The following is a 22,692-nucleotide window of genomic DNA, read 5'->3' on the forward strand; positions in this document are numbered from 1 at the left end:
GTCTTGATTGATAAATATTACTTTTTGATTTTGACCATAATAGTACTAAGCCATTTGGACCAGTATTATACATTTTGCAGCACGGATAAGGAGGTTTAAAGGGTGAACAAAGGATCTAGCCCTTGAACACACCCCGGAGCCAACCGACATAGGACCAAATGGATGTATCGAGGCCCTTCTTGCGAATGTAGATCGATGCAGCACCGACAAGAATGGCCAAGGCCACAGATCCAACAGCCCGGCGGTGTTTCCACGCAAATTCAAGCGCTTGTTGACGGCGCTCCTCGTTCTGAAGCTGTCGCGTCTGCTGCTTGAACAGTCGTTCAGCCTCTTTCACGGTGTACGCGTGATAAGGGTCCCGCGTTGTTTTGAGAACGCTACAGCTAGGGATATGCTTCCATGCGCCGGAGGGTAGAGACTCGGGAGGATGATCCTTGAAGAGCCGCTCGGCGCTCGAAATATGACTATCCAAGTCAAGCGGGTATGGTAATTTTGAAAGCTTGAAATGAAGCATTTCTGGTTCTTCCAATGGGATATCAAGAAGCTCCTCCTTTCTAGAAAGAATGATTGCCGCGAACAGGTAGATCGCGACCACTGGCTCGCGAGCCAAGAGGTAGTCAAAGAGTCGGGCGATGTCACTGTACTCCTGGATGTCGTGAGCATAGAGCGTGAGTGTCGCTGCAAGGGCGAAGAATGGCTGGATAGTAGAGAGGTGATGCCGTAACACCGGGTCGACGGTTTCGATAATGGCTGGAATGAGTTGCAGGTGCTTCACGGCCGGTGAGAGGGACGGTAACATATAGTCCCTGATGCGGAAGAGAGATAGTTGTGTCATAGCTGGTAAAGCTTTCTGTTTGCCCAAAACCAAGAGAAGGACTTGCACAATATCATGGTAGCCCTGGAAATAGCATAACATCGGGTGATTCCTGAGAATCTGAGTGATCAAAGATGATAATTGCTTCTTCTTTTCGGATAGTTCTTCTGCAGGGGCTAGACAATATCCGTCAGTCAAGTTCGACACCATGCAATTTTGTACCTCAACCCACCACTTGGATAGTATACAAAGGACCGGTCAACGTCCAACTGCACCTGGTCTTCGTCGAGATGTCGCGACTGGTCTTTCAGGGGTTTCGAATCATCCAATCTTGTGCTTTCATCACACTGTAGTAGAATTGGCCCTGGCATATATTATTAGTCGTATCCTTCAAAGGCAAAATTGAATTGAACGTACAGGCTCTTTGACGCAGCTCATCATCAAGAAGCCCGCCTTTGGTGATGGCAGAGGATATCAATGTCTCTATGTCGCGCGCGTCGCATGCCTGACGAATGGTTTCGGCCTTCTCCGCTCTAGCTTTGGCCTTTTGCTGAGACTCCAGTGACTCTGCTGGTTGATCTGTCAATAAACTGGTGGGCTTCTCATCGGCCGTGGAGACCGATGCCTCTGAAGTGCTGCTATTGAGCTGCTTTATGCTTGATGAATCCATAGCTGCGGTTCATGCAATGTGGAGGTTCAGCGAATTCCACAACTAGGCCGTAATTATCTAGAGATATGCATGCGTAACAAGAATCCACAATCCAAATTTGGGAAGCTGCCCCGAAGCTAGTTGGGTGTGCTCTCCGGCGCACAGCCAAGTATCCCACACTTTGATTGACGTCGACTTCTGAAAGGGGGTACAGCAGCAATATTGCTGGCTTTATAAGCCCAGCAGCTCCAGATACAAGGCTTTGCCGTCTGGGAGTCGTTGAGAGCTTCAGAGACCGACCGAAACGTTTCTTTATGCACAACTTGCTGATGATAAGTGCATATTGGAATGAAGGAGATAGCGAGTTGCGCGGTCCCGGCTCGCGGCCTGAGGCAACAACAACGTGATTCCCTCCACCTGCAAAAACACGGCAGCTTCACTTCACAAGCACTCGTGCATCCACTGTTGATCCGGCTGGGGAGATCGCAGAACTAGAGATCAAAGGCACGTGATATTCTCTCGCAACTTGATCATCAGGTTGGCCTCCATCTCCGAGGTCGACAGTCATCAGGGAAATCACCCCGCAGGTGGTGCACGTAGCTCGGACAGAGCTACTTTATACAACATTCTAGCAGGCTTTATCACTAGCTTTAGCACTTGGCGATCTTTTTGATTGATGTCTAGTGACATTAAAAAAGGTCTCTCACGTGCTCATATTTTGGAGCCCCGTCTCGAAGCTGACGTCCCAGGGTATCTCCATCTGACTCTTGCTTCCATCTCTAAGGCTGTGTATTAACGTGGCACATTCAGGCTATTTGATACCGCTCAACATTTGCTTCAACAAAAAAACTGCAACTCGGTCTATATTCTGGATATTCCCAACCGGTGAAGTCAACGATAGATCAACACGGCATCTGCATCCATACATGCCAGTAACACGACTGATGCTCTACTGAGAGTGCTTCATATCTGTTTAGAATGGCATAGCAACCCCTGCTATAGATCGACATCTTTACTCCCTGTTCCAGTCCTAGACGTGGGTCTTCGACAATTATTGCCTGGAGAGGTGATATTCTGGTTTGGAGAATCATACGGCCTTCCACTTTGTACAAAACCCGGCGAACGGGGTATTTTGAAACCATATTTCTTTCCACGCTTTATACCCAAGCTCTATCGGTCTTGGAGTGATCTCGTCGGGTCTTGTGCATCTCCTGGACTCGTCCGGTCTCCCTTTGCGACTTCCCTCCTTCCCCCATGTTATATCTTCATCTTGACGTCTACAAACGATGAATTCGCAAATATCAGAGAGCCGCCCAAGTGCGTCTCCTGAAATTCAACAGCCACAAGAACTCACTGGGCCCCTCGGCGTCTTCACCCAGACTCTTCTCCCTAGTCCCGTCACGCAGTGGATACTCCCAGCGAGGCTCCGGAACAGGAATCACAACGATGTTGTCTTTGTGGGACAACGACGTGTCCAAATCAAACAGGCTACTGTGGGTGGCTTCCTCGAAGATGTGCTTGAAAAAACCGACTTTACCGGCTCTATCGTTGGGGCCAAAGTCCTCAGCGTCAGCACCCAGCTACCCTGGGAGTCACAGCTACAGACTCATGATCCATCCGCCAGAAATTATATCACTCCAGAAGTCCTTGACAAGCTCCCTTCTCATATTCTTGTTCTCTCGCTGGAAATGAAACAACTTGTTTTCTTGTGCTGTTCGCCTTCCTCACCAGGGGAATTTATCACCTTCCGCCGACCACTTCCAATTGATGTCAACTTACCCGAGAAATTCGGAAAGCACATTGCTGTTGATCCAAAGTAGGGCCATCTCTACTAAGGCTTGGTAGATGTCTATACTAATCATTATGTAGGTCTCGTGCTATCGCAATCAGTGCTTCAAGCAACTATTTTGGATTTTTGCGGCTCAAATCCTCTCGAGAAATTCAACTCCAGCTCGCTCAAGACCGTTTGGACCCGATCCAAAAAGTACGTGGGAGTCTATGTATCTATGTAGCATATGCTGATCCAAGTATAATTCAGGAAACTTTCTATAGGTGCGAGGGAATCATCATGTTCATGGAATTCCTCTATCCAAAAAGCGTGACTGATAAGCAAATCATCTTGCTTATCATTCTGGTCAGGAAGGGGCTTACATATGGCTCGGTCTATGAATGGCAGGAGGGCCAGGACCCTGCAATCGATCCCCCACAGCACTTTGAGTTCAAGTTGCCCAGACCAGACAGAATGCCGGCCATGATCGCGCCGTTGACCAAGGAATCTTCCTTCTTGGTCATTACTACGACCGGCATGGCAGTTTACTCATTGAACAACTATGTTCGACCCGCGCGGTATCCTCTGATTGCCCCCAGTAAGGAAGTGGCAGAAGCACCTCTATGGACTCGTTGGGCGAGACCTGCGCGCAACTGGCTCTATAGCCAGAAATATGACGGAATCTACCTTTGTCGCGAAGACGGCTGGACATACTATCTCGAATTTTCGAACGAGGGCGAACTTGAACTCACAACCAGCCTGGGCCAGCTTCATTTCCACGTTGACTTAGCTTTCGACGTTCTTGATATGGGCCATGAGGGTGGCGACTTCATCATGGCAGCGGGAAGTATGGGTGACGGTGGTCTCTACAAACTGGAGGCGAGGAAACCACCCATATGCGAACAGCGATTCCTCAACTGGGCCCCAGTCACCGATGCGGTCATGATACGCTGGGATGCCAAATGTACGCCGCGCCAGCAGGTCTCTCGGGATCGTCTTTTCGTTTGCTCTGCGTCCTCTTCCTCCCACGGAGCACTCCACGAGCTTCGACATGGTATTGAGGCTCAAATTGGGTTCCAGGCTCCCCTTGGACACTTTACAGGCATTCGAAACCTGTGGGCAATTAACGACGACGTCAATGGCGGTGTTTACATTCTAATAACCGATCCTGTGTTTACCCTGCTTCTCTATCTGACTCCGGAAGGAGACATCGGCGCCCTTGATGAGAGTGAGACGGGGCTGGATATTGCTGAGACGCTAGCAGCTGGCTGCACTCCTGAGGGTGTTATTATTCAGGTCACTGAAAATGCGACACATCTGTTTGTACCTCCAAATCTGTCATTGAATGCCCGGCTCCTACACGAACCTGGCACTTTCCTTCTGGCAGTTGATGTCGACGGCCCGAACTCGTCTGTGGTAACTGCGTTACGGCAAAATGGCGTTCTTAGCCTTTATTTTGCAAACGTTATTGTGAAAGATGATGAAGTCCGTCTAGACGTTGGTCCGGCGCTCAAGATTGAATTTGAGCCCATTTGTGTATCCCTTGAACAATTCGGGGATATGATGTTTATCTTCGTGGGTTCTGGGTGTGGAACATTGAGGGTCTTCCGCGTTGAGAATGGTGTCATCACATTCTTCTGCAAGACGTCAGTAAAGGTGGGCGATAGTGATGATATCTCGCGAGCAATCGACAGTCTTTCCGCCATTCGCGTCACCTTGAACGGCACCCTGCACGCTTTCTTGCTGTGTGGTCTACGAAGTGGAATTCTTGTCCCATTCGAAGTGGACTTTGAGGGTTCTTCCCTGATTAGTAAGTGAAAGACATATTCGTTACAATGCCTTTGCTTATTGAATACACGTTATAGCCCTCGTTCAGCAAGATCCCAAACGAATTGGAACCACGTCTGTCCGGGTACAGAGCAAGGATACGTTTGCGCTGCTCGTGTGTGGAGACGAGCTTTGGCGGGTTACATATCCTCTTGACGGGCTTCCATGGGGTTGCATTTTACATAGGGTCTGGATCACAGAACAGAACAACGTAAGTTGATGATACGGTTTACCTTTCCCGCGACGAAATCTAACGGTTGCTAGCCTGCGTACTTCCCCATCAAGCTCCATGGCTGCGGACTTCTTAGCTCGCAAGCTTCAGCATTGGGGAACCTTTTCTGTTTCGCAGATGGAGAGCTTTTGATCTGCCATCTGTACAAGGGGCCCAAGATGATTCCTCGGCGCATTGGTTTGCCTGGAACCGCCACCAAAATGACGTATTCAGAACATCTTCGAAGCCTCCTTGTTTCCTACAGCATCAGCAGGGTTGAGGATCCTTCGGCCCCGAATCACATCACAACACGTTCGTATATTGAATGTGTAGATCCCGACTCACAGAATGCTGTCGAGCATCAGGAAGAGCTGAATCTGATGAGCCCCGAGAATCCTCAGAGCGCTCCAGGCGAGACAATCAGTTCCATTCTGGATTGGTCGTTTGAGAAAAACGGTCATAAGTACCATCTCATCGTGCTGGGCACCTCACTCCCAGCACTGGATGCAGAGGGTGCTCAGGGTCGGGTTATCATCTTGAATGCGAATCGTGATCCAATCAATCCGTCACGTGTAAAGTTCACAACGAAGTATGTGCACGATGTGACTGGCCTCGATTATGGTCCTGTGCGTGCAATTGCACCTTTCCGTGACAGTCTGCTTGTCGGGGCAGGAAGGATGATATTCCCAGTGACAGCTCGCAGTGCGGAGACTAGATGGGCTCGTGATACCTCAAAGAAGCTCCCCTCGGCAGCAGTAGCAATCACCGTCTTTGGACCGTTTGTTTTCGTGACTACCGCACGCCATGGATTCATGATCTTCGAAGTGGTTGATGGGACGTTGAAGACACGCGAATGGGACGATGTGCAGCGCGATGGCGTAGCTCACTACATTTGCCCAGGTCGCACTCCTTTGGCATTCATGGCCAGCCGTGGTGGAGGTGTTCGCATCTCCAAACTAGGAAAAGATCCCAATGGCATGGGCCCTGTTTCCCAACCAGCGGAGATCCGCCTATCAGATACGATCATTCGCTTCGTCCTCGACTCCATGAGCGAGCTTACACCAATGACACCCTGGCAGCGAGGATCCTCCATGTTTGGCTTTGCACTCAATGGTGCAGTGTACAGGTTCTCCCTGTTGAGAAAGAACGAGCTACAGCTCCTTTGGCTGTTGCAGAACATGTGCCTCAAAGACCCAATTATATGTCCATCTGCACTTCCGCGTGAGAAGCGCACCAACCCTCTGTGGGAAGAGGTTCACAGTGACAACCGCTATATTGACGGAGACATCCTTGCCCGTCTTGCTCAGCATGATCCTGAATATCTTGAGCAAATGATTTTGAGGCTTGATACTGCTCGTAAGGCAGAGTTCTTCGGTTCCCATGTTCGGGAACTAGCCAAGGAGGTGCTGGGAGAGTCGTGGAATTATGACCGGTACATCATCCACTGGCTCCGCACCTTGCTGCAGGTGCAATTTTGATTCATCGTCGAATGGCCAACTTCTAGCGATTTTGTTTCACATGTATGTATTCTGACGACAGTGTAACTTTTGAGTAAACGGGCAGTGACATCTCATGCTACGTATTAAATAAGTCTGCTTAAATGTGAACTTCTTTGTAGACAATATCTAGGAGTCCTCTGAAAATGTGTTTTACAAAGTCTCTATGCAAAAAGTAGACCGTGTCATTTTGTCTTCGAGTGCTAGTGGCTCACGTAGCAGTGGCAACCAACTTGAAGTCAGACTACATTGTTCCCCACCATTGATTCTTCCCGAAATTCTTTTTCACTCCCACCCCTCCCCTAGGTCCACCTAACCATTCTTTTCCGGGGACCCGTGTTCGACCTGTTCGATCTCTTTCTAAAACTTGAAATTTGCTTAAACGCAAAATTTCAACCGACCCGCCCGTGAACGGTTAGCTCCGTTTGTGCGCTCACGATTCTCCGATCGACCCTCGACTCGGATCCCGAAACACCGAGAAAACCAAACACAAAAGCCCGACACAATGCCTCCTAAGAATAAGGGTAACAAGCGGCAAGAGGAGGACTGGGAAGCCGATCTCGGCGAGTCTGCCCCCGCCGGTGCTCCCACCGACCAGCCCCAGGATGCCGAAGAGGAGGAAGCCGCGGGCGGCGGTGGCCTCATGGCTGCCTTGAGGAAGAACAAGGAGAAGAAGAAGAAGAAGGGTAAGGTCAACGACTTCGTTGAGGGTGAGGACCCTGCCGTTGATCTCGACAGCAAGGCTCCCGAAGAGGGCACTTTCGATGACGATGATGTCTTCGCCGGCAAGGCTGCGAAGAAGCCTATCAAGGATATTCCTGTTCCCAAGGCCGAAGAGCCTGAGGAGGGCGAGTTCCGTGTGAAGTCCAAGAAGGAGAAGGAGAAGGAGAGAAAGGAGCGTGAGAAGGCGCGTAAGAAGGAACAAGTACGTTTGAGGAACTGTCTTGCCTTTTCTAGAGCCTGTGCTAAACTCATACTCTTTTATCTAGGCCGCCCAAAAGAAGAAGACTGCTCCCGCGCCCAAGACCGAGGCCGCCAAACCCGCCGCCGAGATCAAGAAGGACGTGCCCACCCCAGCTGCCGCCGCGGAGGCCACCGGTGGTAAGAAGAAGCTCCCTCCTCATCTGGCAGCTCTTCAGAAGCAGCAGGAGCTGCTCCGCCAACAGCGTGAGGAGGAGGAGCGGTTTGCTGCCGAACAGAAGGCCCTCGAGGAGGAGCAGAAGCGCATCGAAGCGGAGGAAGAGGCTAAGCGCGAAGAGGCCCGTCAAAAGAAGCGTGAGCGTGAGCGTGAAAAGAAGGAGCAGCTCCGCAAGGAGGGCAAGCTTCTGACCAAGGCTCAGCGCGAGGCTCAGCTGCGCAATGAGATGCGTATGAAGCAGATGCTTGCCGCTGGTGTGGGCACTGTTGCCGGTCTGCAAGAGGGCGGTGCCGAGAAAAAGCGCCCCGTCTACGAGAGCCGCAAGAAGAAGGCCGGCAAAAAGCAAGAGGAGGATCTTGAGGCTGCTGCCGAGCGTGCCCGTCTCCAGCGTGAGGCTGAAGATGAACGCCGCCGCAAGGAAGCCGAGGAGAAGGCCAAGGCTGAAGCCGAGGCCGCCAAGAATGTTGTTCCTGTTGTGGAGGACAATAATGCCGTGGAAGACTGGGAGGCCGCTGCTGATGACGACCTTAAGGACAGCTGGGATGCTCCCTCCGAGGATGAGAAGCCCGCTGCCGATCGCGATGCTCAGGATGCCGACTCGAAGGAGGATGGCGATTCTGATGACGATTCCGGTTCCGATGACTCTTCCGAGGAAGACTCAGAGGACGAGGAGCAGTCTGCCAACCAAAGAGCTATTGCACAGAGAAAGGCCGAGGCTGCCGAGCGGAGGAAGAAGCAGCACGAGGAGGCCCTCGCTGCTCGTTCCAAGGACAACCTGCGCTCGCCCATTTGCTGTATTCTTGGTCACGTCGATACTGGAAAGACCAAGCTTCTGGACAAGATTCGTCAGACCAACGTGCAGGAAGGTGAAGCCGGTGGTATCACTCAGCAGATTGGTGCTACTTACTTCCCCGTCGAGGCTCTTCAGCAGAAGACCTCTGTCGTGAACAAGGACGGCAAGTTCGAGTTCAAGGTTCCCGGTCTGTTGATTATCGATACCCCTGGTCACGAGTCCTTCTCCAACCTGCGTTCCAGAGGTTCCTCTCTTTGCAACATCGCCATTCTGGTCGTCGATATTATGCACGGTCTTGAGCCCCAGACTCTCGAGTCTATGCGTTTGCTGCGTGACCGCAAGACTCCTTTCATTGTGGCGCTGAATAAGATTGATCGTCTGTATGGCTGGAAGAAGATCGATAACAACGGCTTCGAGGACAGTCTGAACATGCAGAACAAGGGTGTTCAGAACGAGTTCCGCTCTCGTCTGGAGGCTACCAAGCTCGCTTTCGCCGAGCAGGGTTTCAATTCCGAGCTCTTCTACGAGAACAAGTCCATGGCTCGCAATGTGTCCCTGGTGCCCACTTCCGCTCACACCGGCGAGGGTGTTCCCGACATGCTGAAGCTTCTCACTGAGCTGAGTCAGGAGCGTATGACCAACTCCCTGATGTACCTGTCCGAGATTGAGTGTACCGTCCTGGAAGTCAAGGTTATCGAGGGTCTCGGTACCACCATTGACGTTATTCTGTCCAACGGTATCCTGCGCGAGGGTGATCGAGTTGTCATGTGCGGTCTTAACGGACCTATCACAACCAATATTCGGGCACTTTTGACACCCGCGCCGCTCAAGGAGTTGCGTCTCAAGTCGGCGTACGTCCACAACAAGGAGGTCAAGGCGGCGCTCGGTGTCAAGATTGCTGCCAACGATCTAGAGCACGCCATTGCTGGTTCCCGTTTGATGGTTGTCGGCCCTGACGATGATGAGGAGGACCTCGAGGAGGAGGTTATGTCTGATCTGGAGAACCTTTTGAGCAAGGTCTCTACCGACTCTCGCGGTGTCAGTGTCCAGGCTTCTACTCTGGGTTCCCTTGAGGCCCTTCTAGAGTTCCTGAGGGTCTCCAAGATTCCCGTGGCCAACATCTCCATCGGTCCCGTCTACAAGCGCGATGTCATGATGGCTGGTGCTATGTTAGAGAAGGCCAAGGAATACGCTGTTATGCTTTGCTTCGATGTCAAGGTTGACAAGGAAGCCGTCGCATACGCTGCTGACGTCGGCGTCAAGATCTTCACTGCCGACATCATTTACCACCTGTTCGACGACTTCACCAAGCACATGGCTGAGCTGACTGAGCAGCGCAAGGAGGAGAGCAAGCTGCTTGCTATCTTCCCTTGTGTGATCCAACCCGTTGCCGTCTTCAATAAGAAGGACCCTATTGTCATCGGTATTGATGTGATCGAGGGAAGCTTGCGGATGCACACCCCGCTGGCGGCTCTTGTTACCAATGGCGCCGGTGTGAAAGAGGTCGTCGACATTGGCAGAGTGTAAGTTTTCCCAATTTTTTATTTCTAATATCTCTCGTTCAAGTTCTAACGTTCCAACAGGACATCCATCGAGCGTGATCACAAGGCCATCCAGGTCTGCAAGAAGGGTCAGCCATCCGTCGCCATCAAGGTCGAGGGTCCTAACCAGCCCCTGTACGGTCGCCACCTGGAAGAGAAGGACCTTCTGTACTCGCACATCTCGCGTGCTAGTATTGATACCCTCAAGGAGTTCTACCGCTCCGAGGTCACGATGGAGGAGTGGGGTCTGGTCAAGAAGCTCAAGCCCGTCTTCGACATTCCTTGAGCGGAATTCCCAGTCATCAGTTGAGGTGCTTAGCATCTCACACGGGATGTGTGGAAGCTTCTTCCACCCATCTTGCCAGATCCCGCTTTCTCCCCGAGTGCATTACGAGGTTGACATTCCCATGCATATAGGGATGTCACGACATGACAATTTCCATCAAGTGAAAATAAAAGTTTCTGTTTTGATTGCGATGTGGATATACCATGAACGATTACGGCTTGAATGGAATGGACAGGACAAAAAGGAACCTCTCACCTGTACATGCTGGTTAAAGGGAAAGGGGGAAAGGGAAACCTGGCTTATACCAGATTTTTTGTTATACTTGCTTTTAATCAATGTTGTTAGATCTGGATTCCTACCCTAACGTACATTGAGTTACCCATATAGTCCCGACTAACACGGATCATTGACAGTGCTATTTACAACTTCACTAGTCACCTCGTTCCTAAATTCAGTTGAGCTTTTCAACATCAACAACACAACACTTAATAATCATCCCCGTCCCACTTCTCAACCTTGCCCCCATTCCTCTCCCAATCCAACCAACTCCCCTCATAAACCCCGATCTGCTCCGGATTATACCCCGCCTGCACAGCCAACTGCGCCGCCGCCCGAGCCCTGACACCAGCCTTACAATAGAACACAAGCGTCCCGTCCACATCAGCCTGCGGCTTCGGGAATCCAAGGCGATCCTCAAACTCGTCGGCTGTCAGGTACATAGCATCGGGCTGGGAGGCGAGCGGGATACTGATGGCTGAGGGGATAATGCCGGTTCCTTTAAGCTCGGCGGGTTCGCGGACGTCGATTAGGATCACGGGTTTGTGAGTTGGAGAGGTGGCGGAGGAGGGGAGGGAGGTATTTATCTAGGGTTGTTAGTTGTTTCTTATGTTGGGTGGCTTTGGAGGGGAAAGGTATGTACTTCTTCGAATCCCCATTCGCGAAGAGTAGGCGGCTCATCGTTGAATCGGCGGATTTGGTTTTTTGAGCTGAATTTACATTGCGATTGAAGCTTGTAGATGTGTGATCCTGCGAGGATTTCTCGTCGCTGTGAGAGAGCGAGTCCACGGGTAGCTGCGGAGAGGCATCGGCGCTGGAAGAATGGGGTAGCCGAGAGCGTTGGCCGGATAGGGGCCTTGACGGCTGAATAAATGCTGGCAGTAGTGCGCCGGATAGCGAATGGTAATTGCGAGGCCATGGTGTCTGTGGCTCTTGTTTGTAGGACTCTTTGAAACGAGAGATTGAGCTCGTCGGAGATAGTGATGCGTGATGTCAGTGCCAGCGGTGACCGCCTGCTGAATTTGGTATCCTCGGATTAGAGATGGCGCTGGGTTTCTGCTCCTTCAATTGTTTGGATAAGTAGAACATGATTCAGATGTTTATTGGAGCATTCTAGATTGCTATTAGATGTTTTGTCTATCAACTCGAATGTTGTGTGTTTGCTTGGTAAATATTTGATTGTAAAAATATGTAGATGCCATGGTATTGTTCCTACAGAAAGGAACACAATAACCCGCCCAGGAGACTTTTGAGGGCAAATATCTGAGTGCCCATCAAGCATAGGGCCCTGGTGGTTGGAATGTTCGGAAGCGACAAGGATTATGGCTTCTTCATCGCTTGCAATTTCTAGTGTAGTTGGTTTCCTCGGCCTGTGTGCTTGTACACGCCCATTACGCTCCGCCATACAATGTTGTTTTATTGTGGGTCTGCCGTAACCATATGTACTTTAATCTCTAGGTCAGGGTCCAGGTTTTCGAAACCGACTTGCTCTTGATCACGCCGGCGATAGACTCGTATATGGCGGTAGCCGAGTCACCCACGATGATACAAAATCCACTTGAGATGATTTATATGCTGCCACGGTCCTCTCATGGGGTGGCTGAGGTGTAGCTACCACATGGTACAAGCTCCAGGTTACGTGCCATCTATTCCTTATGTAATCCGTATTCTAACGGTTATACGAGCCCTCGTATAGGGCTTTATCATACATGGTAGTTTATGATGAAAGGCCCGTTTACCGTCATCTATTTCACTGAAAACCAGCGAACCAGGTTCAATGCATCCTCACGTACAACCAGCGCCGGTGTTATCTTTAATAGGTATTTATGTCACTCTTCCTCCATTCTAAATATTAGCTTTGTGAGTTCAGATGCTACACGATACCGCTTTGTAGCAGAGTTGGCGGGTATTCCTCTCCTTAGGCTGGTACCGATCACAGTCCAAATATATGTCTCCGCAAGAGCACGCCATTGGACCTCGGCGCCAGGTTCGGAGGCCTTTGATATACGACGAACCACCCATGATCCAAAGAAAATAAAAGGAAGTTGGGTGCATAGATATAAGACAGGATACTTGAAGATTCATAATGTTTATAAACAATATCCATGGCACGGCTCTGGTAAAGTGCATTGATCGTTGAGTCACATGGGCAACCTCGAAACGAAGGTTGCACTATCAAAATCCAGTCAAGAAGGTAGTACCCAGATGTGTAGTTGCTGAGCCTCGGAGCATGATTTCTGTTTCTGAGTACCTAGGTAACATTTGCTGCACCCAGAATCATCCGCAAAAATCAACAGTTAACCATACGTTACCATCGATTTAACACCACTTATAGCATGAACCTCGCAAGTCTGTCACGACTGACTATTTTTTGTGCTCAAGATGCCGCCATAGAGCCAGTAAGGGTTTAAAGCAAGACTTAACTTCCATAAGCCTCAGTTTGGGCAGGCAGTCTCACTATGTAATCGCTAGTCTTTCAACTTTTGAACAAAGTCAACTTAAGTTATTTCCAGCTTTTATTGGATTTGTTGTAACTTCAAGCGCGAGAATATGCAAATCTGATATTGGAAGAATGGAAAAAAAGCATTAATATTATTTAAGGTGCGTGGCTCAAAGAATGCCTGAACTGAAGAAAAAGACCGGAACCCCAGGAATGCTCGCGATCCCACACGGGTCGCATCCATATAAAAAATCCCTCTGTACAATAGAACAGGGCCAAGGGCTTCGAGGTATCCTTGTGGCAAAAAGAAAAGACGGGACCTTAATCCAAGTGGTTCATCAAAGTGTCCCGCCAGAGAAAAGAAAATTGGAAATCGACCCCTCCATCTCCAGGATAGAAAGGCCGTGCATGTTCATGAGACCAAGCCCGTCTATCCGGAGGTGGGGGCCAGGGCTCCAGTTTCATTGCTTTTGAATCGTGAGAAATGAAAACTTTAAGCGCGAGGGCGGAAAGTGAGAAGACAATCGTCCTAGAAGCTTGTTAGTTGGCGAACAAAGGAATACTGAGGGAAGAGACAAACATACCTGAGGGAAGATGGTGGCGAACACCTTGATATCCTCGGACTCAGGAGTGGGGGTGTGCTCCCAGTCCATCTCCATACTGGCCTTGCCGATCATGGCCATCAGAGACAGTTGAGCGTAGGTCTGACCCAGACAGTAGTGGGGACCCGTGCCAAAGACCAGCCAGTTCTTGGACTGCGCCTCAGCGTCACCGGTGATCCAGCGCTCGGGCTCGAATGAGTCGGCATTGGGGTATGCCTCTTCGTCGTGAGTAGCGGGCCAGACCGAGGGGATGATCATAGAGCCCTTGGAGACGGTGATCTTGTCGGTGATAGGGAAGTCCTTCTTGACAAGGTAGGGAACCATGATGACGGGGGGACGGTAGCGGAGAGTCTCCTTGACGACGGCGCGGGTGTAAGGCAGGTTGTCCAGCAGGTCCATAGAGATGGGGACGGAGCGGTCACCGTTGCGGATCTTGAGGTTCTCCTCGCGGACCTGGTCAAGGATCTCGGGCCGGTCAGCCATCAACTGGAAGAGCCAAGTGGAAGCAGCGCTAGTAGCATCTTGCGAGGCAAACAGGAAGGTGAAGATCGTCTGGGCGATTTCGAAGTCGCTGAAGTCACGCAGAACCTGGGGAGGCTTCTCAGACGAATCAACCTGGATACCCTTGGCAATCTTCTCGCGGTACTTGGCAGAGTCTTGCTGCGCCTTGACCCAAGCGTCCATGATACACGAAACCTCACCACCGGCAGCCATGCGAGCCTTGCTCTTGGTGGCACACTTGGTGAACTCCACGAGCACCATATCGGCGGCCTTCTTTCCGTACCAAGTCTTGGTGTAAGGCAGGATAATGGGGAAGTTGACAAGTTCCAGAGCAGCGGTAATCAGGTAATAGTCGTCGGCAACCTTCTGGACGGCCTCATCGGACATGTAGTAACCGACGAAGGTACGGCAAGAAAGAGCACACATCAGCTCACGGAAGTCGGACATCCAGGGAGTCGGGGTATGCTTGGTGGCCTCGGACTTCTCGAGGAACTTCTTGTAGTATTCGTTGAAGACCTCCTCGGCGCGGGGCAAGTAGCAGGCCAGAGCCTGGCGGGTGAAGAGACCGTTCAGACCCTTGCGGTACTCAACGTGCTCCTTGCCATCCAGGAAGACCCAGTTGGTCTTACCGAGAAGCTTGTGCGCGGCATCCACGACACAGGGCTTCACGTAGCCGGGAGAGTTGAAGATTTTGCGGGACATGTCACGAGTCGACGCGATAACAACGAATCTTTTAAAATGTCAGCATATTGCGAATATAAAAACATCCAACAAGGCCCAGCGTGTCACCAGAAAGGCCATTGGAAAGGTGGGACTCGGAAATTCTCACTTGTGGAAAACGGAGACACAGCTCAGATCTCCGCTGTCCCATTTCGCCTTGTACTCGGTGAATTTGGGGTTGACAGATTGCAGGAATGGGCCCATGAAAGGGATCTTGTAGGCAGGACCGATGATTGAGCCCTTGTAGTAGTGGTACATGACTGTAAATAGGGGAACCCTCCGTAAGTAAATGCTTTCAAGTCACATTTCGCAAAGCCCCGTGGGAGCAATTCGGGAGCAATTGGACTTACACTGATCATAGGCGATGGCCGCAAGGAACAGTGTCAAAATCAGCTTCCAGATCGTGAATCCATCGAGCACGGAGGCAAGAATTCCGGCCGGCGCGAAAAGTTGAGGAGTGACCGTCGCATCCGCGGACGGGGAGACGAAGCTCCCAGTGATGTTGACCATTGTGAATGAACCAAAGTATAACGAGAGGAAAAGTCTAACGACTGAAAGGACCCGACACAAAGGAGAGTGGAGAGGGGAACCTTTAGGAGGAAAAGGAAATGAAATTGGTCAGGGGCGGGAACGCCAATTCCCGCGCCCCGGATGCTCGGCGCGCCGCGATCAAATCTTGCATTGCATGATAGGACCTACTTCGGTCGTTCCAAAATCTAAATTAATTTACTCCTAGATCCATTCACTAGATTCATCAGACAATTCCCCTTATAGGTAGATAAAAGTAGGATTGTTTGAAATTTTTTTTTTGATGGTGAAGGAATGTACCAGGCACTACGCAGTAGTTGTCGGTATAGGTGCAGGTTCAAGCGCAAGCTACGGGAGTATGCTCATCTAAACTCCGCAGTACTCCGGGTATACCGGTTATCACTATGCGCCCTACAGATGCAAGGAGGTATCAACCAGGTAGTTTCATACTTGCTAATCAGAGATAGCGTGACTCGGCTACCGACTTTCCGCTGTCTCTTGATTGGCGATTTTCAACAAAAGGGTTTTCTTGGAGGCACGTGCGGCATGAGGTAAGCACCTTCACTGACTAAGTGCTGCTGGAATGCTTCCCATTGGCCTCTCCTTCAGGTAAACATGGGAATTCTGATTGGAATTCTTATGCACAAATAATGATGCCTATGATCGTCCAAAGCCGAACCAGCCACGGCCCTTCTTCTCCTCGGGCTCCGCGGCAGTAGCCTGCTCCTCTGCGAGGTGTGGGTAGTCGATATAGTTCCAAGCCACGTCCAGGAAGAGTGGCTTCACGGGGACCGGCTGCATCCGGGGCGGGTAAGGCACCAGGTTGCTGGGGTCGGTTCCCGTCTGGTACTGCTGCAGGCGTTCGATGACAGGTCGCTTCTGAGTGGAGCCGGACTCGGACTCTAATCGCTCCAGAGTGACCAGGCCGCGATACTGAGCAACCAATCCGCGGAGTGTAGAGCCCAAGGCATTTACCCGGGCACGGGACACATCAAGCTGAGGAGGACCCTCCACTTGGGCGGAAGCCTGAGAACTTGCCGAACCGGCAAGTTCAAAGGCCTGTGAAAAGAGGGCGAGAGCTTCGGTGGGCTTACCCAGAAGACCGTGGGACCGTCCCAGGGTCAAACATCTAAACAAAGAAATGTTAGTGACACGGTGCGAAAGAAAGGACGCCGAGGGAGTAATATACCTGAGGGCCCGGAAATAATGGCGCTTGGCTTCAAGGTCTTGAACAAAGGCCGAATCGGCCGCGACACCCGGCAGCTCGAGAATAAAATCGAGACTCTGCAGGGTGGAGTCGTACAGCACCAGACGCTCGCGGAGCTGGGTCAGTTTCTTTCCGTTGCCTCCGCGGCGCTTCGTCTCCTTGCCGCTCTTGGCTTGGTCGTCCTCAAAGGTCAGCCCGTCCTGCTCACCGCACAACACACGATTGCGCCCAACGCGCCAGCCAACCAGACTGTAGTTGACTGCGGTCCGGGTGATCTGCAGCGCCTGCATCCTCTTGTCACCGGCATCCACCCCCTCGCTGGCCAGGTCATCGATAGCTGTCTTAGTAGCATCGACGGCATCCTGACTGGCAATGATGACGTTGTCATATGCAGCAGCCTGATCTTTTGCGGCAGCTGATTCTCCTTCGCCAGCCAACCAAGCGGCGAGGCCAGTCTCTGCGGCTGACGCAGCAGCCAAAGCCTGGGAAATAGAAGCATCCTCCAGCGCAACGGTACGTGATCTCCATGTCACGGACTCCGGCAACTTTTGCACTTCACCCTCCGCAGTTCTCCGTGTGCCAGCTGCCTCCTGCGCGAGACAGGATGGGTCAATCTTCTCCACTTCCGAGCGGATGCTCGAATCTGACGGGAAATATTCAATTGCCAAAGAGGAAGTCGGCTTGGAGCGGGGAAGCTTCATCTGATAAGCGGCATAGCGCATGCTAGGATCGACAGTCCCAGTAAGCAGGTCTCGGAAGGCATCCTTCTTAACTCTCTGGCCCAGAGCCGTATAAATCACTCGTGCAATAGCATAGTCGTGAAGACATTGCTCCCACTTGCGCTTCTCCAACCAGAGCGCACCCGAGATTGTAGCCAGATAAGCCCGTGCTTCCAGGATATCGATATCGCTCGCCCCCGAGGTCGACTGTTCGTGCAGCAGAGAAACCAAATGTTGTGCGTAACCGGTCGCCTTGTTCAAGCGAGAAATGATATGGCGGCGAGCAGCCCCGGAGATACCTTTGGCGGATGGATCGGCGGAATGTGTCGATTTCATGTGCATGGCTTGCGCCCACGCCCGTTCAGATGCGAGAAGCAATAGGTGGACATATCTAGTAATGACGATATCAGCTTTTGACCGGGGCAAAACGAAGACAGTGAAACGTACGATACATTAGTAGCGACATTATCAGAAGTTACTGGCGCCTTCGCAGTGTACTTGCGGCCTTTGGGGGTTGTCTGTCCCAGCTTCTTGCGAAGTTTGTGCAGCCTGCGAGTGGCATGCGCCCGGTAGGCATTGTAGTCACCGACCAGGAGCACCTCTTCTCGCTCCTTGAAGATATAATCAGTGATCTCCATACCGTGCTGACTGGATGGAATGGGGGGGGGGGCGAGTGAACGGGGGTGACTTGAGTTGGTGGGTTGCGACGTAAAGGCGGTGCCCCGTTTCGGTCAAACGAGTGGTCCGATGTGCCCGGCAATTTCCAACCTCCGATTCTTTTGCGTGTTTTCCCCCAAGCTTATTGCTTCTCATACCTGCAGAAGCTTGCAAAACCGACGGTTATCTGAACCTGTCGTGCAGTTGGACTATCTGCTTCCGGTCGATCACTCGAGCTTCACTGTCCCAAGATCGCGTGAAGCACTTTTTTTCCTCGGTACGGCTGGCACCATCCTCCCCAAACAGCTTGTCGAAGCACCTCCCACAAGATTGTTTCTAACTCATTCTTGCATTCAATAGGCCTTTGAGACTCGCTATAATGCAGAAAGGAGATCGTTATAGGTGATTTAACTGTTCGACACCGCGACGATCGGGGGTAATGCTCGAACGGGCAGCCGGCTGCTTCGAAAGCGCGGGTCGGCGTTTCCTTCGAGATCCCAATGGCGCGATTCGCAGTCGGAGGTCACTATCTCGACATTTCTGGAAGCACAACGCCACCGGAGGAGACGCCCCCAGCTGGTTTCTCGCCCTAGTACACCCGTCAGGTCAACGCCCGGCCGCCGTTTCTAGTCTACCTGAAAGCCTGCCTGCCTACGATCGAGGCCCGCCTGTTCTCGACTTCCTTTACCCAAGAAAGACGCAAGATTTTGCAGCGTTGCGGCTTTCGCGCCCCTCGAGGAGGCTAGGTCTTCGACGGAGGAAGAAGCCACTCGCCGGCTTCTCAAGATCATATACCACAGAAGCCTCAAACTTGCAGCAAATTCTCCTCAATGAACCCCATGCCCATGAATACGCTTCATTTGCAGAAGAAGAAGATGGCAAACACATTCCCAAGGAGGCTACAGAGGAGCTCACACAGTTGCTAGAAAACCAGGGAGATGATTTCGACAGAGCTTGGGTGTTTTACCTTGCTGCTAGGCAACCGCAGCACTTTCGCTCCTCACTTTGCGCCTATCTCAGCCGATCGCCCCATATTGTTGATCAAGATCGTGCTTGGCAATTGTTTCAAGAACTTCCACCCGATAACCGGTCCGCCAATGATTTCCTCGCCATCACTCAGTCGCAGCTTCGTACCGAGAACCATTCGAAAATCAAATCAATATGTGAAGAAGCTGTCTCAAGAGGGGTTGAAGACTACTGTTGCGCACTGGCCTGCGCATTCTATGTCAAAAAGAACGAATGGACCAACGCCCTGGACATCTGTCGGCTGGGAAAGGGGGAAGCAATCGTCCAAAGTTCTTCAAGCAATTACTTCCTCAGCTCGATCACCTGACGCTGCCCGAAATCACCGTTCAACTTGGAGATTTCCTCACAAATCACTCCGACAACAAAATCGCCCTCAGTCTCGCGCGATTTCTCATTGAAAATGTATCAAAATCTTTCGAGCTCCTCGAGAACACATCACTAGAGCTTCTCCTTCAGATGTTGCGAACACACCAACAATTGGGTTTGCTGAAGGGAGATCATTATTTTAATATGATGCGGACTCTTCAGTCTTCCAGCAAAAGGTCGAATATTGTTCGCGCAGTTGTTCTTTACCGACACCTGCGCTGGCAAATGCCCGAGGTGAAACCGCCTGCGCCACTTCTCAGCAAGCAGATCTGCGCTTTAGCGTCTTTCGATATCATCAATGGCATCCAACTATTCCTGGATGACCTGTCTCAATTCCACCAGAGGCCTTCCGCTGAGGTATACAGACAGGCCATGGTGGTATATTCCCGTGCTGGAAAGGTCGCAAAGGTCAAGTCTCTTTTTGAAAGACGCGTTGCGGACCATGGGCCACCTCGCAGTCTTTATTCTATAACTCCGCTCCTGGACGTCTATGCGCAGATTGGCAATGTGCAGGAAACACACGATCAGTTTCAAAAAATAACGGAGGAGTTTCAACTCACTCCGAACACAGTGTGCTGGAACATTCTTCTCAAGGCTTATTCCAAGGCGGATGACCTAGCAGGCGCTTTTTCGGTATTCTCTGAGATGCTGAAAGATGGCGTGACGCCTGACTCCCACACTTTTGGTACACTGATGGATACTTGTGCTAGCCGCGGTGACATTGGGAATACGCGCTGGCTGCTTAGAGAGGCGCAAAATTGTCAAGTCCAAATCACCATGCCAATGCTCGATACCGTTGTTCGAGTCTACTGCAACAACGGGCGATTGGATCTGGCCGAGAAATTTGCGAAGGCAGCTTTACGTGTGCATGTTGAAGGGTCTCCCATAAGAATGTGGAACACGCTCCTGCTACACCACGCATTCAGAATGGATGTCGAAGCTTTCCGTCGTGTCAAGAGAACGATGGACAGGGCTAACTTGCCACCGGATGCTTCAACGTGCTCTGCCAGTTTGCTCAGCCTGGTTTTGATGAACAGGCCGGACCAAGCGCGAAAGCTTCTCCGAAACCTACACAAAAAAGACATCATTCACGCCACGCAGCATCACTATGCCATAATTTTGTACGGATATCTCAGGGTTGGCAATCGTGACATGGTTCACATCATCTTCAATGAGATCACCGAGAGATTCGGCCGAGCCGAGACTAAGTTGAGTCTTTTAAAACTCAAGTCAGATATTGAGCGTGACTTGCAGATCATGAAAGATGAAGGCCTCAGACCTTACGGTGAAAGCCTGCAATTGGAAACCGCAGAACGATTCTTGATGTCAGCCATGTCTCAAGCGGACACCGATACGTCTTTATCCAAACCCTCGTCACTTGGTGTTTCAAGAGATTCATCTGCCAACACCTTTTCTACCTTGCACTATGAATATCTCATTAAACAATATGGCAAGGGAGGCGCAGTTGGACGAGCTCGTAAATTGTTCCACCAATACCTCAATACCGAGCTACCTGGAAGTTCGTCAGAAGACGGACTTGAGAATGGCCCATTCGGCATTGTCAATGCATTGATGGTTGCCCATTTACGGGCGGAAGACTACGAGAGCGTGGAAAAATGCTGGCAGATTCAAGTACCTCGCGCCATCAGAATGGCAAGCCGCATCAACATTCAGGAGGTTCTCGACTCGGAGCTAAAGAGGTCAACTGACCCAATTTCGTCAAGCCCACCTCTACAAGCATCAAATTTGGAACCTTTGGCGGAGGCCAACAAGAGCTGCTCAGATGCTACATTTGGTGACCATCCCGACGGACAGGCCAAGCCTAAGATCCTTCCTAGCCAACGCTTCATTCTGTCGAAGCCATTTTCGCTCTACGTACGGGCGTTGGCCTATCAGAATGAGACCGAGAAGATTATCACGGCCACGGCAGAGCTTCAGGCTGCTGGCTTCCAGCTGACCACTTTCAATTGGTCAACTTATGTGCAGATGATGGCAGCTTCGGATCGAATGCCCGATATCGTGGAGGCTTTCAAGACCAATGAACGCATCTTCATGCCAAGGTTCCCTGGATGGGGCCCGCTTCGGCGAGGATACATATTAAAGACTAAAAAGTCTTCCAAATTTGCACACAAGCTTGAAGACCCTCGACAAGATTCCCGCTCCACCTACCGACAAAGCCAGAAGTTCTTTGGAAAAGCTGCCCGGAAGCACTTCAATCAAATACGGCCTGACCTGCTCTCGCCGACCTATCTCACTATGGTGTATCTCTCTGCGTCACTGAACCGCGTTCGAGAAGATAGTATTTTGAGTGGTAGCCATGATCTACAAATCCTTCTTCAAAAGGCACCAGAGACCATGAAGGCTCTCGGAGATATGCCTTACTGGCGTGAGAAATACCAGGGAGTGCTGGTACGTGGCCGAGAAGTCGGGCCCGACTTGGAAGGGGTCCCCATTGACCAACATGTTGCTCTTGGCGGAGTCCTCGGCCCAGGCGTTAAAGCTAAATCGAGACGACTACCCCGTCTTGATCATGCAACGGAGCAGAGTTTCCCATACATGGATGTTTCAGCCACAGACGATGCGTCCAAAGCTCTTACCGAACTGCTCGCGTCCGATGATCTTGAAGACCCGCATGAAGGCCCTCTTTCCCGCGAGGATTTGCTTGATATCGAGAATGATATTCGTCACCATCGCCGCATAGCGAATGCTAAAGAGAAATTGCGCCGCAGGGAACAGAACATCAAGGTCCAAAGGGCTTCACATGGGACTGGAAAGGTAAATCGACCAGTCGAACTTGATGGAGGAAGTGACGAAGTTTTTGATGAGGTCAATGGACTGGATGATGCAGTTGAGCCAGTTGAGCCAGAAGCTTTGAATGAAAGTGATCGAGTGAGCTAAGTGGCTTGAGTGAGCGCAAAGTTGAGCGCGTGGAGAAAGTGTCCCCAAGACGCAAAGAGACGTATTGAGCGTCTCCCATGTACAGTGTTTTGTTATATTAGCCTCTTGCGTATATCCTGTCTGTATAGAAACCAATGTATTATATTTCTGTCTTCGAATCTGTCAATCTTTATATTTTGCGCCTGAAGTAACTTATTTATCAAATAGAAACCTGCTTATATAATCACAC

The 22,692-nt window shown here is 51.0% G+C and overlaps 7 protein-coding genes across 7 annotated transcripts; 3 read left to right on the top strand and 4 right to left on the bottom strand.

The window, feature by feature from the left end:
• Positions 1–115: 115 nt before the first annotated feature.
• On the bottom strand, positions 116–1,484 carry N7443_002094 (TBC domain-containing protein; the record flags this gene model as incomplete). Its single annotated transcript, XM_056882150.1, has 3 exons — positions 116–990; positions 1,047–1,178; positions 1,232–1,484. 3 exons carry the CDS (start codon positions 1,482–1,484, stop codon positions 116–118), a joined length of 1,260 nt encoding a protein of 419 aa, XP_056743991.1.
• Positions 1,485–2,749: 1,265 nt separating this feature from the next.
• thtA lies at positions 2,750–6,747 on the top strand (the record flags this gene model as incomplete). The annotated part of the gene is made up of 5 exons (XM_056882151.1): positions 2,750–3,279; positions 3,333–3,447; positions 3,502–5,041; positions 5,097–5,269; positions 5,323–6,747. 5 exons carry the CDS (start codon positions 2,750–2,752, stop codon positions 6,745–6,747), a joined length of 3,783 nt encoding a protein of 1,260 aa, XP_056743992.1.
• Positions 6,748–7,270: 523 nt separating this feature from the next.
• N7443_002096 (putative mitochondrial translation initiation factor IF-2) lies at positions 7,271–10,523 on the top strand (the record flags this gene model as incomplete). Its single annotated transcript, XM_056882152.1, has 3 exons — positions 7,271–7,690; positions 7,755–10,219; positions 10,280–10,523. The coding sequence occupies 3 exons, from the start codon at positions 7,271–7,273 to the stop codon at positions 10,521–10,523; spliced, it is 3,129 nt and encodes a 1,042-aa protein (XP_056743993.1).
• Positions 10,524–11,008: 485 nt separating this feature from the next.
• N7443_002097 (rhodanese-like domain-containing protein) lies at positions 11,009–11,718 on the bottom strand (the record flags this gene model as incomplete). The annotated part of the gene is made up of 2 exons (XM_056882153.1): positions 11,009–11,386; positions 11,443–11,718. The coding sequence occupies 2 exons, from the start codon at positions 11,716–11,718 to the stop codon at positions 11,009–11,011; spliced, it is 654 nt and encodes a 217-aa protein (XP_056743994.1).
• A 2,014-nt stretch (positions 11,719–13,732) lies between these two features.
• On the bottom strand, positions 13,733–15,572 carry erg5 (C-22 sterol desaturase erg5; the record flags this gene model as incomplete). Its single annotated transcript, XM_056882154.1, has 4 exons — positions 13,733–13,768; positions 13,824–15,072; positions 15,172–15,322; positions 15,413–15,572. 4 exons carry the CDS (start codon positions 15,570–15,572, stop codon positions 13,733–13,735), a joined length of 1,596 nt encoding a protein of 531 aa, XP_056743995.1.
• A 675-nt stretch (positions 15,573–16,247) lies between these two features.
• N7443_002099 (signal recognition particle subunit SRP68) lies at positions 16,248–18,154 on the bottom strand (the record flags this gene model as incomplete). Its single annotated transcript, XM_056882155.1, has 3 exons — positions 16,248–16,719; positions 16,780–17,907; positions 17,964–18,154. 3 exons carry the CDS (start codon positions 18,152–18,154, stop codon positions 16,248–16,250), a joined length of 1,791 nt encoding a protein of 596 aa, XP_056743996.1.
• A 458-nt stretch (positions 18,155–18,612) lies between these two features.
• On the top strand, positions 18,613–22,463 carry N7443_002100 (putative translation regulator (Cya5); the record flags this gene model as incomplete). Its single annotated transcript, XM_056882156.1, is given in 2 exon segments — positions 18,613–19,461; positions 19,479–22,463. 2 exon segments carry the CDS (start codon positions 18,613–18,615, stop codon positions 22,461–22,463), a joined length of 3,834 nt encoding a protein of 1,277 aa, XP_056743997.1.
• Between the last annotated feature and the right edge of the window lie 229 nt (positions 22,464–22,692).

The sequence above is a fragment of the Penicillium atrosanguineum genome (assembly GCF_028827265.1).
Source record: "Penicillium atrosanguineum strain IBT 20685 chromosome Unknown utg000002l_segment0_segment0, whole genome shotgun sequence".
Taxonomy (NCBI): domain Eukaryota; kingdom Fungi; phylum Ascomycota; class Eurotiomycetes; order Eurotiales; family Aspergillaceae; genus Penicillium; species Penicillium atrosanguineum.